The sequence below is a fragment of the Pleuronectes platessa genome, chromosome 6 (assembly GCF_947347685.1).
Source record: "Pleuronectes platessa chromosome 6, fPlePla1.1, whole genome shotgun sequence".
Lineage (NCBI taxonomy): Eukaryota > Metazoa > Chordata > Actinopteri > Pleuronectiformes > Pleuronectidae > Pleuronectes > Pleuronectes platessa.
In genome coordinates this window covers 17984966-17996757 of record NC_070631.1, presented here as the reverse complement: position 1 = coordinate 17996757, position 11792 = coordinate 17984966, and the positions used below count along the sequence as shown (strand labels likewise).

Here is an 11792-nt window from a genome sequence, read left to right as displayed (position 1 = left end):
TTATACACTCTCCACTACAAAACCACAAACATGCACACAATCCAGACTGTCAGAGTCGATCACACACAGCGACACGTTTCAACCACTGAAGAGTTTTTCATAAATACTTTAATATAAAGACGGGATCGTTCCTGTTTCGTCTCTTTGTTTATATACATTATGTGACAGTGCTACAGGGTCCCCCACTCCCTTCCACTTCACTGAGCCCCTGCCCCCCCCCCCCCCCCCCTCCCACCACACACACTAATGCGCACACATGCGTTAACAGTCAACCTCATGGCCAGCGTTTCAGACACAAAGGAATATCAATGTATAGTATAGAGTACAGTTTAGAGGGTCAATGCATCTAAATATACATTTGTTGGACCCTACTGTATGGGCATTTTGGAAATGTTGAGAGAATTGAAAGGTGATTGAATTTCTGATGCTCAACATATTGGTAAAATGACGATTAAAACAGGAAATTAGTAAGAGCTAGAAGCTTGATTAGAGTTGTGATTGCCCTAATTCACTGATCATATCTCATTATGTTTCCTAAACTGTACATAAATGAATGACACACAGAACTTCCTCTTAATCCTCTGACTTAAAGAGATTTTTACCATTGTAAAAGCACTTGAGTAGTGGAAGCATGAGCTGTAGTGTTCAATCTGTGGAACTGCATCAAATATTCAAAACGATGACACCTTAATGAGAAAAGACATAAACGTCGCGAAAGTAAACTAGAATGAAACTCAGTAGAAGGCAAACCTCCGCAAAAACAGCTTCCTTAAATTCAATCAAGCTGCACCACATTTCATTTACAATAGATATCAGTTCCCTAAACATGCCTGTTTTTCTAATCAAGAACCATGAAATAATCTGAGAGATATTGGAAAATGTTGCAAAATGTCCTCTCTCACAGAGAGTGAAAAAAATGTATCAAGCATCTGCTGCCTGATCTGCACCAGAATGTAATGGGTTCCTCCCTGATCTACACCACAGCCTTCCAGCAAGTTAAATGGAAATCAGTTCAGTACTTTTTGCGTCATCGTGTGAATAAACAGACAAATAAACATCAGTGATTAACAAGAGGGACAAAAAGAGAATAAACAGGGTAACGTTTTATTTGTTTGTACTATATGAGTCTCTTCTACATTATTCCTCCTCCTCCTCCTCCTCCTCCTCCTCCTCACCCCATCTGTCACATCCACTCAGCCTCCCTCCCTCCTCCCCCTCTAGCTCCTGTACTCCTCCCCACAGTGCTCGAGGAGCGCCATGGGCTCCCTGGAGCACCGTGTCACTGCATCAGTGGCGGCGAGCTCTCCCTCCATCAGCGTCAGGTCAGGGCCGCAGCTATTCAGATGGTCACTGATGTGTTGCCCCCCCCCCTGTGCGACGCCTAACCAACACCCTACATTCACCCCGCCCACCCCATGATGGTCCAGCACATAACGTGATGCCAGGCTAGCCAGGGAACAGTCGGGTCTCTTGGCAACGGTAACCAAGGTGACAACGATGCCCTGGAAAAAGGGTCCAACCACCCGAAGTGAGAGAGAGGCGATGAAGAGCTCCGACTCCCAGTTGGGCTCCGAGAGTAGACCTCCAGTGAGAAGAGAGAGAAGAGACGTGGAAGAAAAAGAGAGGGCAAAAAAGAAGGAGAGATGCAGGCCGAAGAGTTTGAGGAGTCGGGGCTTCCCATCGCTTTTTCCCTTCCTCTATCGCTTCGCTCACCCTCTTCCTCCGTTCCCATCATTCGTGCCACCTCTCCCTCTCACTTCTCCTCACTCCGTCCTTTATTCCTCTCCCTGTGGTCTCTCCATCCCCCTGACTCCTAGCGGTCTCTCCGTCCTTCCTGAAGATAGAGAAGAAGGGACGAAGCGATGGGAGGAAGCGGGCAGAGATGGAGACCATGGATAACAGAGGGGGGAGGAGAGAGGACGTGTCGTAGTGTCGACTGACTCCATCTTAGAAACCCACCATTTTACATCTTTCTGCCACGAGGCGGACTGGGCTGCTCACGTCATTAAACATGCCACAGCTTTGTAACGGCTCCACAGGAGAGACACTCACTTTATATAAGTGATGGGAAATGTGAAGCTGTGGTTTAATGTATCTCAGCCTGTAGTCCTACCAGTGCAGGTGACCTCAGTCCAGAATGTGGAACCTGCAGCACCCCAACACACACACACACACACACACTAACTGTGGACATTTAGAACAGCATAGGTGGTTTCACTCAATCTCTCATCAACACAAACACATCACCTGACAAAACATTATACATGCACGTGTTTGTGAATCTGACAAACTAAATCGTTCAACATGAAAAACTGTGTTGTTGTTTACTGTTGTTTTACTAATATACTGTACATATAAATGCATCCTGTAAATTGTGTGCACTGGCAAGATATTGTGCAGATGTTTTTTTTTCCCTGCAATAATATCCTAGTGCACATGAAAGCAAAACGTTGAATCACTTGTGATGTGAAATTGAAGCAAGAACTAAGGTAGAGTCAGACACTAACAAAGAGAATGAATGTTCCATGTGGTTTTTCTTTTGTTCAGTCGATCAGTGAGGTGATGTCCTGGTTCCTTGGGAAGACAAACACTGCTCTCTGCTGGATACAACTCGTCCGGCTGTTAAAAACATGGCAGACGTAGACTGTTTCTCCTTCGTCTTTCCTCACTGGTCAGAGGCTCAACTTACGGTGGTTTGGTCCTCGTCCAGAAACATTACTGATCGGCCTGCTTATTTTCTCAAAATAAATCAGCAGCTATTCAGGTTAGTTCTACTCCATGTTTTCTGCTGTTCGTACACACCATCTCCACCATCCCCCTGCTCGATGCCCCCCCCCCCCCCCCCCCCCCCCCCCGCCCAGGAGGGCCCACTTCCCAGTTTGAGGACCATTGCATTAGTCTGTCACATCACATCAACAACAAAAGCTCAGATCTCAGCCGCATGAGACCTGTGTGTGTGTGTGTGTGTGGGTGTGGGTGTGGGTGTGTGTGGGTGTGTGTGTGTGTGTGTGTGTGTGTAGTGTGAGAGTAGATCTTAATGTGTGTGTGTGTGTGTTGCGTGTCTGTAGCTCTGTGACAAACACACACACTAACAGCTGGAGGAAAAATCAATACCCGGACCGGACTGAGCTAACAGGAATATACAATGTGTATTATACTGGTTTTATCTTTATACAACTCAGATGATACAGTATGTTCTTAATAGGGCTGCAATTAACAATTATTTTCATTACTGAATAATCAATTTATTGATGGATTTTTTGTTCCAGAAAATGTCAGAAAATGTTTTTAAGTAAAGTCAATCTGTGTTTCTGGAGCCTCAACATGGCTTAAATGTCTTGTCCACAAACCATAGCTAATCACTTACTTCTACATAAGAGGAGCAAAGAGAACTATTATTAATATTCACATTTAAAAAGCTGAAATCAGAGACTTTGGACTCTTTCATTAAAAACAATCAACTGATTAATCATCCATCAAAATAGTTAATTTCAGTAGTTGATTACTGATTGATTAATTGTTACAGCCCTAGTTCCTGATTCACAGGGCTCACGGTGGTATTTATGAATCAAATGCATTTTTAGGGAAACCTACCACATGACAGATAGATTTTTTGTTGTGTTCATCATAAAATATGAAGAGTCTCTTTGCTGTTTCTTGTTATCAATTCTCCTCCTTGTAAATGTCACACACGACCACTGTGGAACGCTAAGTACAGTCTAATATTTTGCAGCAGCGCCCTCTTGTGTTTAAGGTAGAGAAGTCAGGCACAGAAAACCAGTGACCACATCTTTACTGGGTATGACTGACCGATCACTCTACAGACAGACAACCTACACGTCAATATATAGTGTTATGATTAAGAAACTTGGGAATTAGGTTTTTTAAATTGGAAAAAAACGTCTAAACTGTGCATTTATTTATTTATAGCTTCTCATATTCTTAAGAAAGTGTTGATATCAAACTTGAAATGAAAACTAAGCAAACAGCAGGTAAAATGTGCACATGTGTGATAAAACTACTGTTCTGTCTAATAAATGTTTCTATGTTCAAATGTAGATTGTAGAGTAGCAGCCGGAGTCTTCAGCTTCTCTCCTGAATCATGTTCTAGTTTCAATTCAGGAAGCAGACATCCTCTCCATGTTTCAGAGTCAGCTTAAAGTCTTCCTTTTGATCAAGCTTAGAGTTAGAGCTGGTTCAGGCCTGTTTTTGACTTTCTCTTAGTTATGCTGCTTTAGACCTTGATTTTCGGGGGCATACGACAGATTCATTCTCTTTCCTCCTCTTCATCACATTAGGGAGAGGCGGTGGACTAGTGGCAGAAACTTGGACTATGGGCAGAAAAGGTCTCTGGTTCGACTCCACGGAGAAACAACAAAAAGACGAACCAGGATTGATCTGTCCAAAAATCCAAGAGGATTCTCCCTACCCTGTCTAGTGCCCCTGAGCAAGGCACCTCACTCCCCCAACATCTGCTCCCTGTGCGCCGTACACGGCTGCTCACTGCTCTGTGTGTCCTGCACCAGATGGGTTAAAAGCAGAGGTTAAATTTCCCTACAATTGCATGACTGTGCCTGTGTTTGGGACAAATAAATGTATCTTAATCTTAATGTCTCATCATTAGTATCTTCCTCTGGAAGATCATAATCGAGGATTAGGATTACAAGATATGCTTATATATCAGATCAGCCTATTACTACTACCATTACTAGCAATACTGATATCATTACAACTGACATTAGTCCTCCTTCATCTCATTTCTTTTTATTTCGTATAAATAATTTAAACATTGATACACCTCTCCATTTTCCACACGTCTTTTCTAATGGAATGTGTAAACAATGTTATTTTGTTGACCTGCCCTGTTTACATGCGGCATCTATTACTCTTCTATCTTTCCTGGGAGATGAAACCCTCACCTGGTTTTCTTGTAGTTTGTTAAGGCCTCTGAGACAAATTTTGGTTTGTGAATATTGGCAACCAAAATAAAAAAATATTGAAATGTGTCTGTGTTTAGGCACCTGACTGTTGAACTGTCCAAATAATTCCTCTTCTGGGCCAGAATCTTCTGCCATTTCAAATGTGGAGAGGGCAGCATCCATGAAGGCCTGCACATCGTCAGCTGGAGAGAAGAGAGGAAACAGTGAGTGCCACCTGTTGTGAAGGAGAGGAGCATTTCACAGCAGGTAGTATTGGTAACTGTCACTGAGGGTATAGAGCAGCATTGTATTGACTAGCTCTGGCTTTATATGACACTCTGTGCACCACATGCTTCATGACCCTGCAGATCTCCACACTCGGGACAGACTTTGAACACAAGGATATTCTTCCAAGGTTAGTATAGAGAAAGAGTGTTCATGTTTTCCCTTTATAGAATATCAACATTAAAATCAGCTGCATCAGAAAAGTTGCTTTTTCTGACAAGTTGCGCTAAAACCAACACACTATTTACCAGTTACCACTGAACGATGTTTCTACAAAAGTCAGACTGGTCAACACATGAGTCTGTTTAACCAGACGCAACATCGCCGTAACATTGCAGATTTTCCCCTTTGTGAGACAAACAAAGGATTATCTTAATCATCTTAAATAAGCTCTTCCCTGCTGGTTATATGGCCCCTCCCACATAACACCCATCACTTCTCTGCAATTCAAAAACCACTGAACCTCATTCAGGAAAAATATAAGGAAAGAAACCAAAGAATGAAACAAGAATGAGGCAAAGACACGTGATACATTAAAAATATTCTTTACTTCTCATTCCACACATGTATCTATTGGAAATTAGCATAGGCCTTCGCAAACAATCGCTCCTGTGAACATAATGTGCAAGTTCTTTTCTTCTTATCATTCTGCCGGCGGCACCGCTGCTTCCACTGCCGGCGCTGCTACCGGCGCTGCCGTCACCACTGCTGCCGCAGCTACTTCTGCCATCACTGCCGGCACCACCGGTGCAGCTGCAGCTGCGGTCGTATTCTTCTTCTTCCTCTTCCTCTTCTTGCCTGGTGTACTGTCAGTTTGTCCGCAGGGCATCACGTCTGCTGCAGGTGTCTGTTCGTCCTCTGACTGGGGATCTTCAGGTTTCTCCTCGCAGGCATCTGGACTGTGTGTAGTTGTCGCCTCAGGTCCGCTGTGACAGAGCAGCAAAACATAAACTTAATAACAAACTGTACAGCCTCTGACTGACGTGGCCATCAAGAAAGAAATTTCTATATCAGAAGATATAAAATATATATATTATAATTATCACGATAAATGTCACGTTATTATTTCTTTTAAGTTTGAAGATTGATTTTTGCTCTGAGTGAAGGTTGTGGTTTTAAAGAATTACAAACAGTTGATAAACAACAAAACATTTTATGAATCTGAGGTCTATCAATTATGGGATATACCTCCTCACTGTGCTTACACAATGCAAAAGTATTACATATAGGACTTTTCTAGAAATCATACACCATAACTAGGTTGCCAAGTAAATATCCATGTAAATTAAATAGTGGTTACCCTCGGAAATACAAACCCCAGAGCATTTAAAACATTATATAGGAGGGAGTTTACATGCTACCTCAGTATTTACCTGATCTTAACAGCTTCCTGCTTCGTATTCGCAGCCTCACTGTGTTTCTCCAGCAGCGCCACGAAGAAGCCGTGTGTGCGGGTCGTGGCGATGCTGGCGCGCAGACACTGGGTAAACGGCTCCAGGCCTCGTTCAGGCCACTCAGCCAGAAGAGGAACCAACCTGGAGGAAAACCACACACACAAAAGCATTCAAGCTATAGCGATGTTCCATGTTCCAAACTCTTACTGGCATAAAGCAGGAGTGTTTCTCTAACGCAGGGTGGACAGGGCCCGGACATGTCATACTGAAATACTCTCTAGAAAATAAAGTCTATACAAATGTGGGGAATGATGCCAAGTAACATGACCTCGACAGCCAATATTGATTCGTAAATGGTCAAAACTGAACAGCGGTATGACTATTTTCAATTGGATTGGGTTTTGCTACCTGAAGCCGGGGTTCTGCTGCAGACAGGCTCCTATGACGTCTTCATTCTCCTGTCTGTGGATGGAGCAGGTGGAGTAGACCAGGCGCTTCAGGCGGGGGAACCTGAGAGCGTGGTTCAGGCACCGCAGCTGGAAAGAGGCCAAGGAGGCCAGGCGAGCCTGATCCTTCTCCTGGTTGGATGAGGTGCTCTCCCGGAGGCACACCATACCTGCAGATTATATCATTAATATTTCTATATTAGCACAATATGTCTTTGTTGTAGCTGTTAATATGAAAATACAAAAATATGACTACACATTGTTTTTTTAGTCGTCATGAAGCCATTAATGGATGGAACCAATGGACTAACCTCTAACAATTGTACTTCCTCAGTTTATTATGTGAAATCATCTGTAGAGTAACTTGTCAATATATCTGTCAAGTATAGTTGAGCAAAGATCACAATATTTCCCTGTGAAATGTATTTGAAAAAATTCATGTACTTCCAACTTTTACTTAAATCCACTTAGTTACTTTCAACCCCTGGCAGTAACATGTGAGCAGGTTTGGTGGTGGTGCTCTGCTCCTGTGATGCTCCAGAACAAACAGTTTAAAGCTCCACAGAGACCTGACTCTGACCCCGTCTGGAACGATTCAGGATTTTATATATTAAATTGATCTAAAGTGCTCATGTGCTCAAGATAGTTTGTGATCATGACTCGCATGCAACTGTAGTCACAGGTTTTTTCGAAAACCCTTTTAAGACCAAAGGATCAAACCAAGAGCGATGTCCAGAACCAAATGTCCAGAGCATTCAGGCGAGAGGTTGCGTCTGGGTGGAGCGAGCAGGAGGCGGGACATGACGTATGAATGCTGCTGCAGAAGGACCAGTGTTTTTGTTTAGAGCACATCAACACCTGCATTTTGATTTATCACTAAAAGCCCCTGAATCTTATTTTCTGTGTGGCCCCTTTTCTATCCTGACATGTTCAAATTCCTCCAGTTGCGCGTCTGTTATGCGTTGGATGTCAAAGACCTGTGAAGACAGGTGATCAGAAACCTGGGTCATGTACACACACAGGGATTACACATTACTGTACCTGATCCACTGCAGGAGGGATCCAGCAGGATGTACTCCACATCTTTATACTGCGCCCCGTCGGAGTCCACCTTCAGGAAGTCCTGGTGTGCCAGCTGATGACAGGTGACCCCGGCTCGGAGCAGGAGAGTGGACATGGTGGCCAGTCGCTTGGCGTCCAAATCAAAAGCAAACAGCTTGCCCTTGTTCTTCATGATGGCGGCCAGGTGGCTGGTCTTGTTGCCGGGTGCAGCACAGGCATCTATGACATGGCAGCCAGGTGGAGGGTTGAGGAGATAGGCGGGGAGGCAGCTGGCTTTGTCCTGCAGGATGATGTGCCCGCCCTTGTACAGGAAGTGGTCATGGAAGTCAGTTTTAGGAGCGAGGGCCAGCAGCTCTGGAAGGTGCATGTCCCTCACAAAGTGGTTCTCCTTCAGGGTGAGGTCCTCCAGCCTGGAGGCGTTTCCCTGGAAGGTGAAGCCATCCCTCTTCAGGTAGACACCAACATCCTCCACGGTGGTCTTCAGGGTGTTCACACGCACATACCTGGGCAGGTGCTCCCCGGCGGGGTTCTGGACATCGGCCGGGAGCAGGTCTTCATTCCGGCTGACCTTCTTCTTCACCTTCATGCGGGCCAGCGCCGCCTGCAGCCTGGAGCGGTGCTTCATCATCATCACCTTCCAGGAGCCGCCGCACTTCAGGCCCTGTCCGATCAGCAGGTCGTACACCAGCACCATGGCCAGGTGCGGGCTCAGCCGGGTCTGCTTCAGCAGCTTGGTGTACTCGATGATCTCCAGCAGGACGGCGGAGAACTTCTGGGTCTCACACACCAGAGCGAACAGCTGCTTGATGTTGGAGAACTTACTGTCGTACACCAGGGTTTTCAAGGCGCCCTGCTTCCTCTCCGCCTTCTCCAGGATATCTGCGGCTTTCACGTACAGAGCCATGGCCACAACCAAGCCCCAGTTCGCTGGCTAACCGGGTTAGCTGGTTACTTGCAGTCGGGCAGTTCCTGGTGTCTCAGTCCTCAGCGTGGTTTATTTGTCTCCTTCAGGTTTCATAAACGCAGCTCTTCGGTTGTTTTTCCTACGCACATGGTAAAGGAGCGTCGCTGCGGAAGTTGTCGCTGGCGCATCGTTTTAGACGTAGTTGGTCTGTTCAGCCAATCACTGAAGACTACAGAATGACGTCAACAAGTCATCACAGCTCTATAAAGACACTACCAGTAACATCTACTACACTGGTTGATTTAAAACTTACCAACTTAACAGGAATCTTATTGAATGATCCCAAAAGAGAGAGAGCTCAAAAAATCTGCTGCAGCTGTTACTGTAGGTTACACAACGTGACCTTTGACCCCCCCCCCTCCCTCTCACAGGCTGACTCGGAAGAAATGCCAAACTCCATAGTTCAGCTGATTAACACGGAGAAGAGACAGGAAGTTGTTCAAATGACACAATGAATATAAGGCTGAATTATTATTAAACCTTAAACCCTGATGTTATTTCAATGAGAAAAATCATTTCCTCACATGGTGACGCTCTGCTCTTATTTTCTACTTTAACTCCAACCATCCAAAGTCTGTTTGAAACGATGACGTTACTGTAACTGATTGATAATCTCAAATTAGTCCTTAGATGTGATCAATATTTTATGTACATATAGAAAAGTCTGAGAACTTACCCATTCATCTCAATGGCAAACATCTCAGACCCTGTTTGAAATACATAAAAAAAATAATACATAGCTTTGTCCTTAATTATTCTTTTTAATATATACAATTTTAACTGTCACGTGATGACAGATAGATGAAGCAACAGAAAATAATTCACACCTTAATGAAATCAAATCAATTATTGTATATAAATGTATCCCTTCAACATAAATGCAATATTGCAATACTTTTTGTATTGTATAAATACTCTATACAAGTTCACTTATTCATTTTTAACTCATCTTATTTCCGAGAGTTTGACCAATATCGATATTTAATATTGGCTGATCTGTAGGGGAGAGCGGGGTAATGTGGGACATCGGGTAATGTGAGAAACCCCCTGTATCTAGGCAACGGAACACATTTGTGGTCATAACACACCTCTTATAAACTGCAATTTGACTCAAGTTCAACTCTCTTAAAGGTTCAGAGTCTACGATCTAGTGACAGCTAGTGGTGAAGTTGCAAGTTGCAGCTGAAAACCCTCATAAAAGCTCAAAAGTTTTAGTTTGTCGAGTTTTGGCTACCTAACCCTAACCCTACAAATAATTTGAATAAACATCCCTAAAGTCCCACTAAGTGTTATTTGCTTAAATCTGTCTAATGGATTTTTATCAATTTGACTTATATTTATTTATATTATTTAGTTGAATGCTAATGTTAGCTGTAAATGGTCGTTCTACCCGGTGTCCCCCCAGATTTGACCCATAATCGTGTTTTTAGATTCTGATCAGAGCAGAATCAGTGAAATAAAAACAGTTTCCCAGTGTTTATATGACGTTTGAACCTGGGTCATTAAACTCGTGACCAAGAGGAACATGGCCGCCGGGTGAACTTGGTCTATTCCGGCTCATATGGACTCTTCATCGTTCCCACTCAGTCACATCGATGTGAGGAATTTACAGTCTCCAGTTCACCTGCATGTGTTTGGGAATGGGGGAGGAAACCGGAGAGGCAAACTAAGAGTAAACACACACTGGGACACACTGAAACCACCACAAACCAAACCTACACCTTCCAACTGTTAACTTGTTCCATCGCCTCGTCTTCTAGACCTCCTCATCTTCCTCAGCATCTTCTCCCAGGCTCTTCAGTCTTCACCTTCCAAGGCCCCGGAGCATCGTCTGTACCTGGCGCCTGTGCAGAAACACATTTCTCTGTATAGCACAGACTGCACAAGTTTAATATACACAGGGAAATTTTGACAGAGAATGAAACAATCACAGCAAAGTAATTTACCGATTTAGGTTTTACTTTAATAATCTCAGTATTTACAGACAGGACTTTGTCGTATTGGTTATTTTCGCCACCAAATATGGTTCAACCTGGAGTCCTGTGCTATTTCATGCTTTGTCATATTTGAAAACATTCAATTTTGCTTTTATACACCACATTTTACAGATTTGTTTGTGTATAATTGCCTGTATGACTAAATTAAAATTTTTACACCTCGATGTCAAAGTCAACTTTATTGTCAATTTTAGCATTTGCAAAGGACGTAGACGTGATGGAAATAAGGTTTCTCTGTGATCCCTGGTGTAAACAGATATAGACAGAACATACAAGCAAGAAACATATTAAAGGTTCTGTGTGTAGAAGTAGTGACATCTAGTGGTGAAGTTGCATGTTGCAGCTGAAACCGTTTATCATGATTTAATCTAAATATCAGAGGATTCAAATTAAACCGAGTTCTTATACCAACATCAGATTAGTGATGTAACCTTTTTTTTTCTGTACGACCTACATAAAGAAAATAAAGCTGCAAACCAAAAGCTCAAATTAAAACTAAAAGCTTTATGACTGAAAAACATTTTGAGGTTTGTGTGTTTGTCTAATGTGTGTCTGTCTCATGTGTGTCTGTCTCATGTGTGTCTGTCGCATGTTTGTCTGTCTTATGTGTGTGTGCGTGTGTCTCATGTGTCAGTTGAGGTTTGTTGTTCCCTAACAGCTGTGACTTTCTCTGTCAACACGTGACTGTTCAGCCTGATGTGATCACACCCAGAGTCAGGACCAAA

General features: G+C 43.5%; 2 protein-coding genes across 2 annotated transcripts; both read right to left on the bottom strand.

Moving 5' to 3' along the window:
* Nucleotides 1-1217: 1217 nt before the first annotated feature.
* On the bottom strand, nt 1218-5526 carry LOC128442282 (uncharacterized). The gene is made up of 5 exons (XM_053424677.1): nt 5460-5526; nt 5022-5122; nt 3811-3818; nt 1758-1834; nt 1218-1582 (listed from the first exon to the last, which is right to left on the bottom strand). The coding sequence occupies exons 1-5, from the start codon at nt 5524-5526 to the stop codon at nt 1218-1220; spliced, it is 618 nt and encodes a 205-aa protein (XP_053280652.1).
* Nucleotides 5527-5847: 321 nt separating this feature from the next.
* Nucleotides 5848-9420, bottom strand: nsun5 (NOP2/Sun RNA methyltransferase 5). The gene is made up of 5 exons (XM_053424288.1): nt 9324-9420; nt 8086-9239; nt 7007-7214; nt 6578-6739; nt 5848-6130 (listed from the first exon to the last, which is right to left on the bottom strand). Exons 2-5 carry the CDS (start codon nt 9008-9010, stop codon nt 5848-5850), a joined length of 1578 nt encoding a protein of 525 aa, XP_053280263.1. The 5' UTR covers nt 9011-9239; nt 9324-9420.
* Nucleotides 9421-11792: the final 2372 nt, after the last annotated feature.